The 17,461-nt window shown below is 46.6% G+C and overlaps 1 protein-coding gene across 8 annotated transcripts in view; it reads left to right on the forward strand.

Moving 5' to 3' along the window:
- Window positions 1-17,461, forward strand: part of TULP3 (TUB like protein 3) — a 550,002-nt gene that overhangs the window by 332,288 nt on the left and 200,253 nt on the right. For all 8 annotated transcript variants that reach the window (XR_013606868.1, XM_078673739.1, XM_078673741.1 and 5 more), the window contains one exon: window positions 4,057-4,260. Coding sequence is in view for 7 of the 8 variants with exons in the window: in XM_078673739.1 (XP_078529865.1) it covers window positions 4,057-4,260 (204 nt within the window). In the remaining variant the exon portion in view is untranslated. The remainder of the gene's footprint in view (window positions 1-4,056; window positions 4,261-17,461) is intronic.

The raw sequence follows: 17,461 nt of genomic DNA on the forward strand, positions 1-17,461 counted from the left end.
CGCGGGGATGTATAGCCGTTGACTCACACCGTGGCGGGCGGAAATTTATAACAGTTCAGGACACATGCACTGAACTTCGGTCCCAATCCTGCCTTTTCAACCACCTGCGCCCAATAGGGCCAGGGGACCCTATCAAACGCCTTCTCGGCGTCGATAGCCAACATTATGTATTCCCCCGCAGTGCGCGTCGCCTTCTCAATGAGATGGGGGGCCTGTTTAGTATTGTTGGAGGTTTGGCATTCAGGAATGAAGCCGGCCTGGCCAAGGGGTAGAGGGGCGCTGTGCGTCACCGAAGGCCCAGCCGAGCCTCGTCCGTCTCCTCTGCAATAATCGTCGAGTGCTACCCCGGCCGCCACTCAGCAGGAACCACTCCAAAGGTCTCCGGGGGGCTCGTGGCTGTCTCCGTGGGGGTCAGATCCGCAGCCGGCCCGGCTGCTCACTCCACTGTCCTCCGGCCGCCCCCCACAGCGGGCTCTCCGTACCTCGATGCCTCCTAACGGGCTCACAGTCCTGCCCGACACTGCCAGGGCGCACCGTGCCGCCGCACCTCTCTCCCGGCCACCTCACCGGGAAGCAGCAAACCTCGTTGGCGGGCCCACAACCGTTACCGCGCAGGCCCAACTACAGAGGCACTGCGCAGGTAACACGAGGGCCGGGACCCACCGTATAAATACCGCGGCGGCCACACTCCTTTCTCTCTCCCGTCCAGGCTGGCGTATCGGGGCCAGATCAGGAGCTGCCGAGCCCACAAGGTCTCGCGGGGCCCTGTCTCGGCTCTACCCCGCAGCCACCACTGCTCCCAGGCACCGCCGCTCGGCTCCGTCCGCCTCACCGCTGTTCTCTGCGGATCCGCTGCCACAGGCATGGTCTTCACAATGGGCGAGTCCCGACAGTACCGGGACTGCTCCGGCCCCAAACCAGTTCTGACAGGAGGCTGGGACAGGCTCTAGGCCAGCGTTAAACCAGGCCGTCGGCGGGAGCTCGGGAACGACATGTCCACTCACGCCGCCATCTTGGCCACGCCCCACACCCTATATTTAAACAGAAGATCACCAAATCATGAGGTTTAGACTTGGGGAATACATGTGTGCTGGCTTTATTTTACCCTTGGCTAAAACCACCACCTGTTTGATTACTTTAAACTACATTAGGGTGACTGGCCCTTTGATAGTTTGTCTCAAGAGCGAAGCATCTTTGTTTCATTGTGCATATTTTGATTCCTATTGATGGACTACAGATTTAGACCCAGTTGCTATCCTGAATAAATTACGGTCTTTGGTAGGTCATGCCATCTGATCAAATCAGTTAAGATGCTTCCACTTAAGAGTTTACAGATTAAAGATGTTGGGATGGGAATGTCTTCTGCATGGTATTCCCTCTGTCTTGAGTGTCCACCTGCATCTATATCTGGTATCCTTACTTAATTAGGTTGCTCTGTTCTAGCATGCATAGAGGCCTAAGCCTATCCCTGACAATGCAAGGTCAAAGACCCGTCCTGTGACCTGCAAAAGGGCACCAAGCATGACATCCTAGTGGACAGAAGACTACTGTCCCTGTCCTAGGTTTAGAATAAAGAACTGGGTCAGCATAGCATGTCTTGTGATCATATATAAAGTAGACCAGACCTTCATATCTGTGTCAGCGATAGTGTGCCCTCAGTCCCCAGTTATATAAAGCTGTGCGAAGCTCGCAACCTTGGGCTGACATACTGTGTGTGTGGGTATGTGTATAGTATGTGCGCAGTAGAAATGTGTGTGTGTGTGTGTGTGTGTGTCTGGGTGGCAGTGTATTAACTGCATTCCTGTGGCTAGAGGATGAAGATACAGGCACTGAAGTGAGGAGGAGGGAAACCGAGCTACATTTAGACATTCCATGAAGACTTTGTTAACAAGGGGCTGCTGTTTAGTTTTGTCCCTTGAACAACTGTGTTATGGTGATGATAGGGTTAAAGGGTGGGACAGAAGATTCTGTTATTCAAGGCGAAAAAGTTTCCAAATCAGGCCTGTCGTTTTGTTTGTCACAGACTACTGCTTCTTGAAGGGTGATGACATCACATTACACAAAGGTTATGTTTGAACAGCAGCTTGAGAAGGACATTTGAATGAGACCCACCCTCAAACAGGTTCTAAAGTTTCAGAGGGGATCCATAACCCTTTCCTGAACGTGTTTATATGAAAGTATGACCCAAACCACTGAACTTTATTTCAGTTCTAGGTTCTTCATGACCAAAGAAGGGAGTGCCCCACAGAGTACCCAAAGGATACTCCCAGAGATGAGGGGACATCACCTGAAGCTAGTGGGGCTAATGTTCTGCTTTGTGCCTAGAAGTCTGCCTGTTGAGAGAAGGAAGGAGTTTGACCATGCAGGAACAGAAACTGTCATGGAGAAGCCCACTGTGTTCCTGGTGTGTGGACCACCCAGAGAAAACAGACTGCCTAAATGAAGAAATTAGTGACATGTACTGTAGAAGGTCTCCTGGTCTCTCTCCTCAGTTCCTGAAAGGAACGGGGGAAGACTATGTACATATGTGCATTGTCCCGTCGGACTACAACTGCTGTGTTGTGTGCAATGGCCCTGGTTGTGTTGCAGTCTCCTTTTCATGCGTCAGAAAAACGGCATTGTGATGGTGGTTAGTCTCAAAGGTGAACTGAAAGTGCACAAGTGTAAGTGTAAGTGTACAGAGAAAATGTTGGCTTCAACAGACTACAGTTCATATCAGTTAATGTGTCAATGTTTCGACCCCAATACAAATAATTTCCAGCGTGTCTTCAGCAGGACAATTTAGGTAGCAAACTCGCACCCTCAGTCACGTGAGCAAGGAAGAATCTCTTAACATATATTCAGTGAGCGGGGTAGAAAAACTTCCAGAATCTGCTTGTTGTGATAAAAAATGATCGAACTGCCTTATTAAGCGATGTCTCGTACTTCCAACCATATTACCTCTTGACTTCATAATTTGAAGTCCTATTAAGATACCATCCTCGAGTTTTACTTTGGAAAAATGAAATACCTATTTAAGATTGTGCTGGAGGCTTACAAACCTGGAATATGTTGTGGTTTAATGGTACTTCTCATCCTCTTTTAGTTTTGCTCACCTGTCTTCATTGCTGACCTTTTGCAACCCAGTATTTTTTCAATTCATCCTGGAACATAATGTGCATTTAGGCTACTCGAAGGCTAGAATGTTCAGATTGATGCGTGTTAAAAGGAAAAAAAGTTTCTGTTAAATGTCTTTTTTCCAGTTTCTGTAACATTCCTTCTGTAACATTTCTGTTGTGTGTATTAATCTAAACCAAAGTACTATGGTCACCCCATAATGGCTTCTGCTGCAGAAAATTCAAAACTCCTCAGCCTGACTCACCGCAAGTATGTACTTGTGGCAATAAGTGTATTAGCTAGATTATATTTCACGTTTTAATATCCCTTCACTAGCTTCTTGTTAGCTGTATTGTTCATTTCTTTCTCAATGTTCATTTTGCTTGCCACTGACATTTCAGTGATCTGCAGGTTACAGCATACAATCCTGGCAAGGCCTACTTAACCCTCCATTTTTTCAAGTCAGTCAACTGAGTACCTTTAAATTGAGTTATAATAATACCTCTTAGTTACAGCACTTAGAAACTTAAGATGTGCAGTGTAAAGCATTGTGTATCTTTATATATGAAACACAGCATTATCATTATTAATTCAATGTTTAGTTTATAGAGGCATGCATAGCAGCATTCAACCCTGAGCAATCACCACCATATAACAGTACAAGTCTACACAGAATTTATTTAATTCCCTCTCAACACAGTCAATGGATATCAGGACTTTAAAGCACTACCCAGTAAGTCCAAATCATTCAGGCACCTTCTACCCACTGCAAGGCCATACCAGTGGCAGAATAATTGCCATTGAAAAATCTACAACATATTTGTTCAAGGGAAGTAATTCATTTGCTCTTCTGTAGATGAGTATGGTCAATAACGGGTGACTTGTTTTCCTTTGAAATGTAACATTTTCCAATATTTCCTTGAATTTATTTTTGATTTCTCATTTGACTCGATTTCACAGGATACAGGTGCCTCCAGCACAGTTTCTACAGGTCCTCAGCCAGAGGCTCAACAAATGGAGGTGGAAAATGTGGAGGAATTTGCAGTGCGTCCTGCTCCGCGTGGCCTGACTGTGAAGTGCCGAATCACCAGGGATAAGAAAGGCATGGACAGAGGTCTCTACCCCACCTATTTCATGCATTTGGAGAGGGATGATGGCAGAAAGGTATGCGAGAGGCACAGTGCTACTTTGTATTCTCAGATCATGTGTTTCAGCTTCTTATCTCTGCATAACATTGTAAAAACGCAATTTGTTATAGCCAGTAAGGGAAAGGCTATATGAAAACATGAGTGATACAATTAGGAGAAGGTGAATGTGAAAGCTCCAGTACCACCAATACAACTTGTAAGTGGTTGATCTGTCCTGCGAGAGGCGCATAGAGAAGTAAATGAATGCACTGCACAAAAACTGTTATGAAGAGAGGTAAAAACAGTTTTTACACCTAGGACAAAGGATAGCTATGAGTTTAACATCATGTCACGTTCAGGAAAGAAAGCGGTTACTTTTGTATTCACAATAAAACTATTCTACTTGGCACCTGCAACTGTTCCTTTAGCTGAACAATAATTTCGCCATTGATACATTGGTTTCATGGCCCCTCATTAGTGGAAACAAAAAACATGTTCCTCTACCTCCATTTACCACCTCCCATGACACTTAGAAATATTGTGTACTAGACCACTTGAATTCAAAGTTATGTCAAGCAGTATTCTATAGCAGACCTACAATGATGGTGCTGTGTCACTACACTTTGAAGCATTATTTGGTTAGGTGCTATCCATATCTCCTATATCCCTTCTGTTCCACCTCTCCCCAGTTCAAAGCTTTCATAAACTGATGTGTGACACAATACATTAAAAAATGCATGACAATAGAGTATTCACTAAATAAGCCATCTATATAAACCAGTTACTCCAAGGAGCGAATTACTTCTGGCCTTATGAGGAATATTGCAAGTAAGTCATGTATTGAGATCCAATACAATTCAAATGCTAAAAGACTCATTCAACCGTAACACGATCAGTATTTGTTAATCCTTTCTTCATTATTTGATCATAGTTATTCAGAATATTGAAATTTATGAAGTATTAAACGGTGTACTGTGATGTATTTGAAATTAAAACACACAGCAAAAAGTATATTGAAGTAAATAGCTCTGTAGGATAGAGATGTTGCTTCAATTGTAGCTAAATAACACTGAATGAAGACGTGAACAGTAGTAATATCACATGAGCTTAGGTTTAGCAACCAGTCTATTAAAAACTGCAGTGCCAATATTTGAGGCTGTTAAGGTTTATTAGTAGAGGACCTTAATCCGTACAGTCAACAATGTACATAGTAGGAACTTCTATTGGCACATTAGAAAAAAAAATTGTGCAGATACCAGTAAAACAAAGAAAATCTTGAGATACCATCACAGTCTTTTCAGAATCAGAGGAAATGCTTACCTTTTCGAAGATGAAGAGCCTGGGGAAAATAAATTATATCCAGACTGCTAACAAATCTACAATAAAAGCATACATTCTCTTCCAGGGGATCCTTATCAATAGTCATAAGCATTAGAATATTCCCGCCCATGCGCGGGACCCCGGAAACACTATATTATATGTGCCCCACATATATATACTCATATATATATATATATATATATATATATATATATATATATATATATATATATATATATATATATATATATATATATATATATATATATATATATATATATATATATATATATATATATATATATATATATACATACATACATATATATATAAAAACATGCAATAGCAGCCAAATCACATCAGAGCTGGAATATGCTGTGAAGAATTTCCACCATACATGAATAATATGCATTAGAAACATCAGAAACAACACAAAAGATTGTTTTAGAACTGTTTTGATGCTTAGGCAACAGTAGAAATTCTTATAACACCCTGAAAGCATAGACAGCTCCCAGCCTGCATTGCAAACACACAGTCTAAAAAGACTGAAAAGCTAACCTGTAGCTGAATACCAAAACACTGACACCGTGCCTTTAAGGCACCCATGACCCCCTGCATGCCTCAGGGGTGACAGTTAGGTCAGTTGTTCTTTCCGGCTCCTTCAGGAAGGATCCTGGTTACACAGCTCCACTAATTTTCTGTTTTCTGACAGAAAATTACTTCTTTTTCAAGAACTTTTTCTGCTTACTTTGACATTTTACATCTAGTCAAGTAAGAAACTGTCTTTTTAAGTCAGTTTAGTGAGCATTTTCAGCTGAGAATGCCTTCACTTTTTGACAAATGTCCTTCTTGTGGTAGCAAGAAGGCAAAATCGGACAATCACGACGTTTGTATCCTGTGTCTGCCTGAAGAACATGATCCAGGCACCTGTCCTCACTGCGAGCACCTGTCAGGAAGAACTCTCAAAGACAGGGAGAGAATTTGCATCTATGGCCTGGCTCACAGGTCATCCAAAGGAAGGTCTCCGGTGAAGAAGGGTTCCAAGAAGGCTAGAACATCTTCAAAAGAGAAGTCTTCCCACCCTTCAGCTTCAGCGTCAGGCTTGGCGCAGAGGAAAGAACCACCGGTGGATCGTTTGTCTTCAAAACTATCGTCGACGGCGGGCTCGCCGTCGAAAAGAAGACCAGGTACGTTGATGTCGAAGGATCCAGCTCCGTCGTCGAAATCCCCTCTGCCGCCGTCAACCGGGCGACGATCGGCGTCGAGGAAGGTAACTCCGCCGCCGTCAACCGGGCGACGGTCGGCGTCGAGATCCAAGGCCCCTCCGCCGTCGTCAACCTGGCGACGATCGGCGTCGAGGGAGGTCACTCCTCCGCCGTCGTCATCCAGGCGACGACCGGCGTTGAGAAGTGTGACCCCTCCGCCGTCGTCTAAGAAACGACGTTCGGCGTCGAAGACCAAGACCCCTCTGCCGTCGACAGGAAAACATCGGTCGGCGTCGAGGGCACAGTCTCAGTCGGCGTTGCGTCGAGGGTGACCAATACCCCTCCGCCGTCGTCGCACAGACATTCGACGTCGAGACAGAGGGCTCCGTCGACGGCTGGTCATCGCCGTTCGACGTTGAGAGAGAAGGCTCCGTCGACGGTTGGTCATCACCGTACGACGTCGAGAGAGAAGGCTCCGTCGACGGTTGGTCATCACCATTCGACGTCGAGAGAAAAGGCTCCGTCGACGGCTGGTCATCACCGTTCGACGTCGAGAGACCATAGATCCTCGCATCGATCGCCGTCGAGGCATTCGAAGTCGAGATTGTTGGACCCGCCGACTCCCCAGAGGCGTGCGACGTCGAGAGAAAAACATACGACGCCGGAACGCTCAACGTCGAAACCTTCAGAAAGGGCTCGGTCGTCTTCAAGAAACTCTGTGGTCATGGTAACAGAGTCAGCTTCTCGTCATTCTACTTTGCAGTCTTCTGGCTCCTCAACAACATCTTCAAGGTCCAGAAGTCCTGTCCCCAGATCTCCTGTGCCAGATCCTTTGGCTGCGGAGGTCAGACTATCACCCAGATGATACAAATCATTGGACCATTGGTGAGAGTCAGGGGCTACCAGACGAATGCAAGAGTACGTCAGTCCGCAGCACAGATCTCCTCTCCAGAAACTGGTAGATGAAGTGGACAGGCGTAGTCCTCCCAGGCGCCAAACAGACAAATCACCTGTGAGAAGACCAGCCAGATCTCACTCTCCCAGAAGAGAACATCCGGTGAGATCCCGATCTCCCAGAGAAGATCCTGTCAGATCTGGTTCACCAAGAAGACAGGATCCGGTCAGATCTCACCCTCCTAGAAAGGAAGAGCATCCAAGAAGATCATGTGAGAGGAGGCATGGTGCTCATCGTAGACATGGAAGAACTCCGCCTACTTCCTCCACCTCTTCGACCCGGTCTTCCAAGAGGGATTACTCTCCCACGTTGACGGATAGTCCTACTTCCAGATCCTCTCCAGTGGATGACATCGGCACTTATCTGGATGTCCTGCAGAGAGGAGCTCAGAAGCTGAGCATTGCAATGTCTGTCCCCCAGGTTACTATGACAGTGATTTTTGAGACTTTGCACAAAAAATCTATCTCTCGTCCATTGCTGCCTTTAGTCCCGGGGATATGGATCCGGTCAAAGACGTTTTCCTAACCCCAGCAGCCATCAGAGCGGTGCCAGCCTGCATACAGAAGAAATACAAACCGTCTTCTTCTGACCCAGTTTTTGTAAAATCTAACCCTCCAGCAGACTCTGTGATAGTGGCAGCGGCGAGGAAGACGCATGCAGTTGCTGCTTCCTCTTCAGTCCCACCAGATAAGGACAGCAAATCTCAGGATTCGTGGGATCGAAAAGTTTGCAATTCAGCTGTCTCCACGCTGAAGGTCTCCAGTGCGGCCGCACTGCTGGGTAGATACGACAGAGCCTTATGGGACTCCATGGAGAGGTTCAAGTCCAAACTGCCACAGAAGACCAGAAGGACTTCGAAGAAACTATGACAGAAGGATGTCTGGTGGCGAACCAGTTGATCAGCACAGCAGCAGACGGTGCAGTGCTTGCGGCGCATTCCTACTCACATGGGGTTTGTGCCAGGAGGTCGGCTTGGTTGCGCCTCACAGGGCTGAACCGGATGCTCAGCATCGCATCCTTAATCTTCCTTTTTCGGGTTCCTCTCTCTTCGGGGAACATGCAGACGAAGAGATGACCCGTATGAAGACTGAACTGGATACGGTAAAAGCGGTGGGTTTGGAGAAGAAAAAAGAATTCAAACGCCGCTTTAAGACCAACAGGGGGAGAGGGGCTCAACAGAGGGTTCAAACCCCTCAGTGGTCCCAGAATAAGAACCAAGGAAAATCCCAGTTCCGAGGCAAATCCAACAGAGGTAGAGGAGGTCACCAGCAGTCCTCTACCACTACGAGAGGAGGAAAGGCTTGATCAGTGGCTTCCTCTGGCGCCGTTGCCTACTCCAGTGGGAGGAAGTGCTTCACAACACCTGACAGAGTGGGTCAGCATCACAAAAGATCAGTGGGTGCTGAATATACTGCGCAATGGATACAGGCTACGTTTCCGTGCGCTCCCGAAAAGCATTCCTCCAAAGACCTCTTGCCCTTACCAGCTGAGCTTACTCCGCAGAGAAGTGTCAGTCCTACTACAAAAAAGAGCTATAGAGGAAGTTCCTCCCTCTCAAAGAGGAAAGGGAGTCTACTCAAGATACTTTCTTGTCCCCAAAAAAGATCAGGAGGACAAGTTCAGGCCTATACTAGATCTGCGTCTCCTAAACAAAGTCATCGTCAGAGAAAAGTTCCTCATGTTAGCTCTTCACCAAATATGCCCACATCTTCAAGCCGGAGATTGGATGTGTTCGGTGGATCTGCAAGATGCATACTTTCACATTCCGATTTCTCTACAGCATCGCAAGTACTTGAGGTTTGTCGTAGGAAGCAAACACTACCAGTACAAAGTGCTACCCTTCGGTCTCAAGTCCGCACCACGAGTCTTCACCAAATGCATGGCAGTGGTGGCCGCTTTTCTTCACAAAAAGGGACTCTTCATTTACCCATACCTGGACGACTGGCTCCTAAAGGGCCCATCTCCGGTTCAGGTGACGCATGATCTGCAACTTTGCCTGCACCAGTTGCACAGGCTCGGTCTCCATGTGAACCTGGAGAAGTCAGTCCAGCGGCCGACACAGTCCATCCACTACCTGGGCTCCGTTCTGGACACAAAATTGGGAAAAGCGTTTCCTTCGGAGGAGAGGCTTTTTTCTATGAAGCAGAAGTGCGGGATTCTATTGGAGTCTCGGCTTCCAACAGTCCGACAGGTAGCATCCCTGCTGGGTTCCATGGCGTCCTGCATTTTTCTCATCCCGAACGCCAGGCTGAGAATGCGCCCTCTACAACAGGCTCTCGAAGAACAGTGGGACCAGGCGACAGGGCGTTGGGAAGATCGTATCACTCTTTCCCAAACAGCGAAGGATGCCATCAAATGGTGGACTCGGACGAGGAATGTGCTGGTGGGAGTACCTTTTCATCAGCCACTGCCCACCCAGTCTATAGTAACAGATGCCTCTCTACAAGGCTGGGGAGCGCACATGGGTCCCCTTCAGATTCAGGGTCAGTGGTCTGCACAGGAGCTGACGTGCCACATAAACATGCTGGAGCTCAGAGCGGTGTTTCTAGCTCTCAAAGCTTTTCTTCCAGCGATCGAGTCTAATGCAGTCTTAGTTCAGACAGACAATACAACCACCATGTTCTATCTGAACAAATAAGGAGGCACACGATCTTGCCCTCTCTCCCGGGAGGCTCAAACCATCTGGCACTGGCTTCTCTCTCGAAACCTGTCAGTGGTGGCGGTGCACCTTCCAGGCGAATTAAACATCAAAGCAGACGCACTCAGCAGGCACTTCGAAGATCAGCCAGACTGGGTGCTCAACGACGAAGTGGTAGAAGAGCTTTTTCGTTGTTGGGGGCGTCCAGCCATAGACTTGTTTGCGGACGAAGAAAACGCAAAATGCCACGCCTTCGCGTCCAGATTCCACCGGCCAGGGACGCAGGGGAACGCTCTCCTGATGGATTGGTCGGGAACTTTTGCCTACGCGTTTCCTCCCCTGCCTCTGATTCCGAAGGAGGTTTCCAAGCTCCTCAGGTCGGACATGGAGATGATCTTGATAGCTCCGGATTGGCCACAGCAGTGGTGGTACCCGGACCTTCTGCATCTGTCTGTGTGTCCACACAGACGGCTTCCTTGCAGGCCAGACCTGTTGAGCAAGATGAACGGGAGGATACTGCATCCCAAACTCCCATCACTGAACCTGACAGCATGGCACCTGAGGTCCTGCAATATGGGCATTTGAATCTGCCTCCCGAATGTATGCACATTTTTAAGGATGCTAAGAGACCTTCCACGAGAGCGTCTTATGCGTTCAAGTGGAAAAGATTCTTCATTTGGTGTAGGGATCATCACTTAGATCCGACTAAAGGGCAGGAGGAGGTAATCCTGCCATACCTCCTTTCATTGGCAACTTCTGGTTTGAAATATGCTTCCATTAGAGTGCATTTGTCAGCTATAGTAGCTTACAGGAAATCACCTAATCAGATTTCTTTCTTTCAGGTTCCGGTGGTTAAGGACTTCCTCCAGGGGTTGAAAAAAGTGTATCCCCCTGTGCGAAATCCTTCTCCTCCTTGGGAATTGAACCTGGTTCTATCCAGGTTAATGTCACCTCCTTTCGAGCCCATCCACAAGGCCTCCTTGCAACATCTCTCTTGGAAGGCGGCTTTTTTGGTGGCGATTACCTCAGCGCGCAGAGTGAGCGAGAAACAAGCGCTCTGTGCGAAGGAACCATATACTGTTTTCCACCACAATAGAGTAGTCCTGAGGGCTCATCCATCTTTTTTGCCTAAAGTGGTTTCTGATTTTCACATAAAGCAGTCCATTTCCCTCCCTTAGTTTTTTCCTAATCCTACGACCCCACCCGAGCGGTCACTGCACTCCTTGGATCTTAAAAGAGTGCTCAAGTTCTATTTGGAAAAGACTAGAGGGATCAGGAAAACGGATCAACTGTTTGTGAACTATGGTTCAATGAGAACAGGCTTTCCAGCGGCCAAGAGGTCCATCTCCAGATGGATTGTCTTGTGCATTAAATTGGCCTATCAGCTTGCAGGCAAGCCTTTATTGGTGTCACCCAAAGCGCATTCCACTAGAGGGAAAGCCGCTACAGTAGCTTTCTTACATGACATTCCAATGTCAGAAATATGCAAAGCTGCTACCTGGAAATCAGTTCATACGTTTACGAGACATTACTGTCTCGAATCTGATTCCAGGGCTGATACTCAAGTAGGGCAAGCCTCCTTGAGAAATCTGTTTGGGTAGCCTATAGGCTGCTCCGGCTTGTTGATGAGATTACTGTCTTGTCATTCCTTTGCCCACAGGGATGAGGAGAGGCTCGCTATTCTATTCGAATGCTTATGACTATTGATGAGGATCCCCTGGAAGAGAAGGATTAGTTACTTACCTGTAATCCTAGTTCTCTTCCAGGGGTATCCTCATCAAAGTCATAAGCAACCCTCCCGCCTCCCCGAGCAAAGGATATTCTTTAATAAGGAGATATTGTTAACCTATTTTGTTACTGGGTTTATTTCAGTCTCCGAAAAGAACAACTGACCTAACTGTCACCCCTGAGGCATGATGGGATACAGGAGGTCATGGGTGCCTTAAAGGCACGGTGTCAGTTTTTTGGTATTCAGCTACAGGTTAGCTTTTCAGTCTTTTTAGACTGTGTGTTTGCAATGCAGCCTGGGAGCTTTCTATGCTTTCAGGGTGTTATAAGAATTTCTACTGCTGCCTAAGCATTAACACAGTTCTAAAACAATCTTTTGTGTTGTTTCTCATGTTTCTAATGCATATTATTCATGTATGGTGGAAATTCTTCACAGCATATGCCAGCTCTTATGTGATTTGGCTGCTATTGCATGTTTTTATATATATATGTATATATATATATATGAGTATATATATATGTGGGGCCCATATAATATAGTGTTTCCGGGGTCCCGCGCATGGGCGGGAATATTCTAATGCTTATGACTTTGATGAGGATACCCCTGGAAGACAACTAGGATTACAGGTAAGTAACTAATCCTTCTATGTTTAAATACTATGGTATAGAGAGGGTGTCTCAAAAGATCACGCAGCGTGCCAAGTTAAGGTGCATGGCACAGAATTTAATATTTACAAGGGGATTTGTGACAATACTAAATGGAGAGAAAAATGTATATCATGGGTCCCACCGAATTTGTATTTTACTTCGTGAATAATGCATGGATAGGAAAGGAATATTACAACAGTGCCAGTCCCAAAGGCATTTGGGACATGACTGATGCTCAATATTCCAAATATTAAAAGTAAAGAGTATGTATGCCATGAAATCACTTTGTGTGATATAAGACGTGCTTTGTAAATATAGGAAATTGAAGTATACAAAAAGTGATGGATGGAATGCTTGAATTAATCTCAGTTTCTGGTAACTACTTGGGTCACATCCCAGTCTATCATTATGTTGCACACCATGCCAGTTTGGACACAGCCATATGCAAATCAGTCTTGCGAACTGCCAAGCCAGGTCCTCCCTGACTCGGAGCACAAACAACCTAGGACTGGTTTCGCCCTAGCTTGGGATCATCAGCCAGGTATAGCTTGGTTTCAGTGACACAGTGTGCATGTGACCCCATGTCTGGGCATACCAGTCCCCCTTAAGGTGACACACTGAAGTATACAAAAGTGGTGAATGGAATGCTTGAATTAATCTCGGACTCTAGCTATGTCCAAAATAGCCATGGACCAATACCAGTGGCTACACATTTCTGAAAAGTAGACAAAACATATTCTGAATTCAGCAATGTGTCCGTTTTCTAGATCCCTTAAGATTGTTCCTAAGAAACTAACTGTTGAAATAAAAAAAAAATTGGGAATGTGTTGGAAAAACAGCCATTTATGACCTCATTATCATGTGCAACTTCTTCTCATGATGGCCAGTTTAATAAGCTATATATAGTTACGTCCGCTAGACCCTTGTAGTCATAGTGATATATCGGATTTGTAGGTCCTCCAAGAACCCAAGGTAAACCGAACCCACCACTGACCTGCACCACAATTGTGTTTTATTGTATTGAGCACTTCATATGGTAAAGGCTAAAGAGTGAAAAATGGGTATGAAGGAAACCAATATATTCTTGAAATCTACACCAGATACAGAGTATATGAACAGTGGTTATTTGTACATCTCTGAATTTATGGATACCCATACTAGTATGCGATTCAGGTGGATATTTGCAAAATTAATTTTTTTCTAGCACACTGGCGTACATCTGGAAGGCACAAATGTAGAGAAATTGAATCGCTAATGACTCATGTTCTACTATTCTGTGTTCCCACACATCATCTGACAATAAAGGTACCTCGCTTGTGTGGCTGGGCCTAATGCCTGAGGCACAATACACCCCAAACTCGACCTGGAGACCTATTTTACCAAGCAGAATCCATGTGTTTTTTTTTTTACAACATGGGTAGCTGCAGATTTTTGGCTCTACCTCATTTGTCACCTGAGAAAATATACTATACTAAGATATTTCTAAAAACTAGATCCCCTCAGGTGTACAGCAAGGCATGACTTGGATGGTTCTAACAAGGTTTTTTTTTACCCAGAAGTGCTTGCAAACCTCCAACTTAGTCTAAAAATGCACATTTTCCTCACAGTTCTGAAACATAAGGTTCTGAAATCTGTGGGAAACCACACCCATCCAGCGCCCCCCCCCCCCCGCCCCAAGTCTCCCGATAAAAATGTTACCTTGCTTAGATGAGTGGGCCAAGTGCCTGCAACAGCTAAGGGCCCAAAACGCAATGTAGAGACTTCAACATTTCCTGTTAAAAAAAAAATTAAAAAAAATGTCCTGATTTGTCAAAGAGGTTAGCTTTGATATTTAGTCCTAAGTTCGGCAGCCATCCAGGGAAGCTTACCCAACCCAGACATTTCTAAAAACTAATCACACCCAGGGGAGTCTAGGCTGGTGTGCCTAGCATGGATACCAATGATTGTTTCTTACCCACAGTGCCATGAAAACCTCAAACTTTGTCTAAAATTGCACATTTTCCTTTCATTACTGTGGCGTTAACTCCACAAAATTCCTACCACCCACCGTTCCCCCACTTGTTCCGATAAAGACGCTATCCCACTTGTGTGGCTGGGCCTATTGCCTACGACAGGATCAAATCAATACAGGATCAATGGGAGTCCTCCTTGGAGGGGTCCACCCCCCAGAACAGCAAAGCAACTTTTGGGGTGAAGCAGAGGCCCATACCTGGGGGCAGAGGGGGAGCTCTCTCCCACCCCTGCATTCATTATCCCTAGTGTCTAGTGGGTTGATCCCTGCTGGGGGATCACCTTGCTGCGTCAACAGCTAGCCTCCCCTCCAAGCAGGGATTAATTGACGAAGATCTCAGTGAAAGGGGAGATTTTCCCATTTCTAATTATATCTCCCCAATACAAATCGGTGATTGGAGGGCACAGATATGCCCCCGAGCACTGATTCCGTGAAAGTGAAATGAACTGTTAAAAAAAACAGACTTGGACTGCTGGGGAAGTGTCCTTTACAACCCGCCCCAGCATCGACCAATGGCCGACTGACTAACTGGGGAGGCAGTTAAACGTTTAATTGCTGCCCCATGCTGAATTGCAGAGGACACTGTAGGTGTTGACATACTTGCATAGTTGCAGATCCACAACCCCCTTTCAGCTCTTAGCTCAGGTAAGCACCTAGACATCTAGCCTGCTACTTGCCTGTGGCCTCCAGTTCCTGCTTGTTCCACCCTGATCCAGTCACACAGCCTATGCCCGGGTTTTCCCGCTCACTGTTCTTTCCTCCAACAGACGCCCCGCCCACCCCAGGACCTACTTAAGGCAGGCTGCTGCATGACCCCACATTGGACGTGCGCTACTGGGGCACAAAAGACAAGCCAAAGGAAAGCCTGTTAGCTCCTGGACCGTGCCCAGTCCCCCAAGATACACCATTGCCGAGCACTACACCCTCGACGCCGTAGGAAACTCTGCCACTGCGCCAACCCACGCTCCACTGTAGGTTTTTTCACACATTTGATGCAAAAATTCCATCAAAAAATGGCCTAAAACAAGGATGCATATTAGCCCCGCTGCTCTTCAACCTCTATAGCGGACTGGCTTAAATCACTGGTAGATGCAAGCCTGGTTGCTCCTAAACTCGGGGGGGATGTCCCCAGACCATGCAAAACGCCGATGATATCGTCATCATGGACCACACAAGAATGGCTCTACAAAGAGCCCTCAATGCCCTCAATACTTACAATACAACAAACAAACTCCTGGTGAACCAGTCTAAAACCAAAGTTATGGTTTTCAGGAGCCATCCAATAAAAAAAAACCCTGCTTTGGCGTGTAGTTGGATTGCGAATCATAACCTGTAGCAGTTACAACTATCTGGGAGTCTGGTTTAATGAAAGGGCAAACCAAGTGGCCCACTACAAGCACCTCAGGTCCAATGGAGCCGGGGTGATGCACAGCTTGAGATGCTTTAACCATCAACTGCACAGCCCTTCAGCTGAGCCAATTTTAAATGTCCTACGTGCCAAACTGTGCCAGCTCTGTTCTACAGCCATTTGGCCTCCCAGGTAAAATGGGCCCATGCCTTGAGAACTATCAAATAATGGCCTACAAGAAAATACTCTCCTTTCCCCAGCATGCAAGTAGGGCCAGGATGAGGCTGGAATTGAGCCTGGCAAGCGCAGCCCTTCACTATTAGGCCAATTAATTAAATTTTACATCTGAATCCTGCGTTCCCCAGCCCAATCCCTGAAATCACAACTACAATCTACGTTTGCGGACGATCTCTCCCTCTGGCACTCACAGCTACAATTGGCTACCTGCACACAAAAGATCGAATCTATTAATCTGTCTAATCCGAATATCCCCATGCCAATGTGGAAAAGAACAATAAAAAACAATTCACTCAAGGATCATTTGAGAGAGACATTGCAAGGCTTCCACAAAACCCCCTTTTTGCAGCCCTGGACATCTCATACATTAAGGGGAAAGCTCAACCTTACTTCAGTTACTTCCTCCAACCTCAGACTCGTAACAGGATCACCTATATGAGGTTGCTAGCCCTTCCAAACCATGCTTCTCTTCCAGGGAATCCTCATCAATAAAGAAAAACCAAAGGTGGTGATGGACGGAGCGTTGACAATACAAACACTCACCCCCAGTCAACTGATCTGGGTTTAATCCATCACCGTTCTTTAGCTCACTCCGCCACCCCAGTTCAGACATGGCCATATGCAAATCAGTCTGACCCTGTGCCTCATGGGAGCAGTCCAGCCCGAACTGCCAAGCCATGTCTTTCCTGGACCGGAATCAAGCTTCCCAGGACCGGTTTCTGGCATTACAGCAGTCTTCAGCCGGGCTTGCTTGACTCCAGTGGCAAAGTGAGCAAGGGACTCACGTCTGAGCATACCCTGCCAATTTAGGGCAAACAAAGAAAAACCAAAGGTGGTGATGGACGGAGCGTTGACAATACAAACACTCACCCCCAGTCGACTGATCTGGGTTTAATCCATCACCGTTCTTCAGCTCACTCCGCCACCCCAGTTCAGACATGGCCATATGCAAATCAGTCTGACCCTGTGCCTCATGGGAGCAGTCCAGCCCGAACTGCCAAGCCATGTCTTCCCTGGACCGGAATCAAGCTTCCCAGGACCGGTTTCTGGCATTACAGCCGTCTTCAGCCTGGCTTGCTTGACTCCAGTGGCAAAGTGAGCAAGGGACTCACGTCTGAGCATACCCTGCCAACTTAGGGCAAACAAGG

This window comes from Lissotriton helveticus, chromosome 1_1 (genome assembly GCF_964261635.1).
Source record: "Lissotriton helveticus chromosome 1_1, aLisHel1.1, whole genome shotgun sequence".
NCBI classification, from domain to species: domain Eukaryota; kingdom Metazoa; phylum Chordata; class Amphibia; order Caudata; family Salamandridae; genus Lissotriton; species Lissotriton helveticus.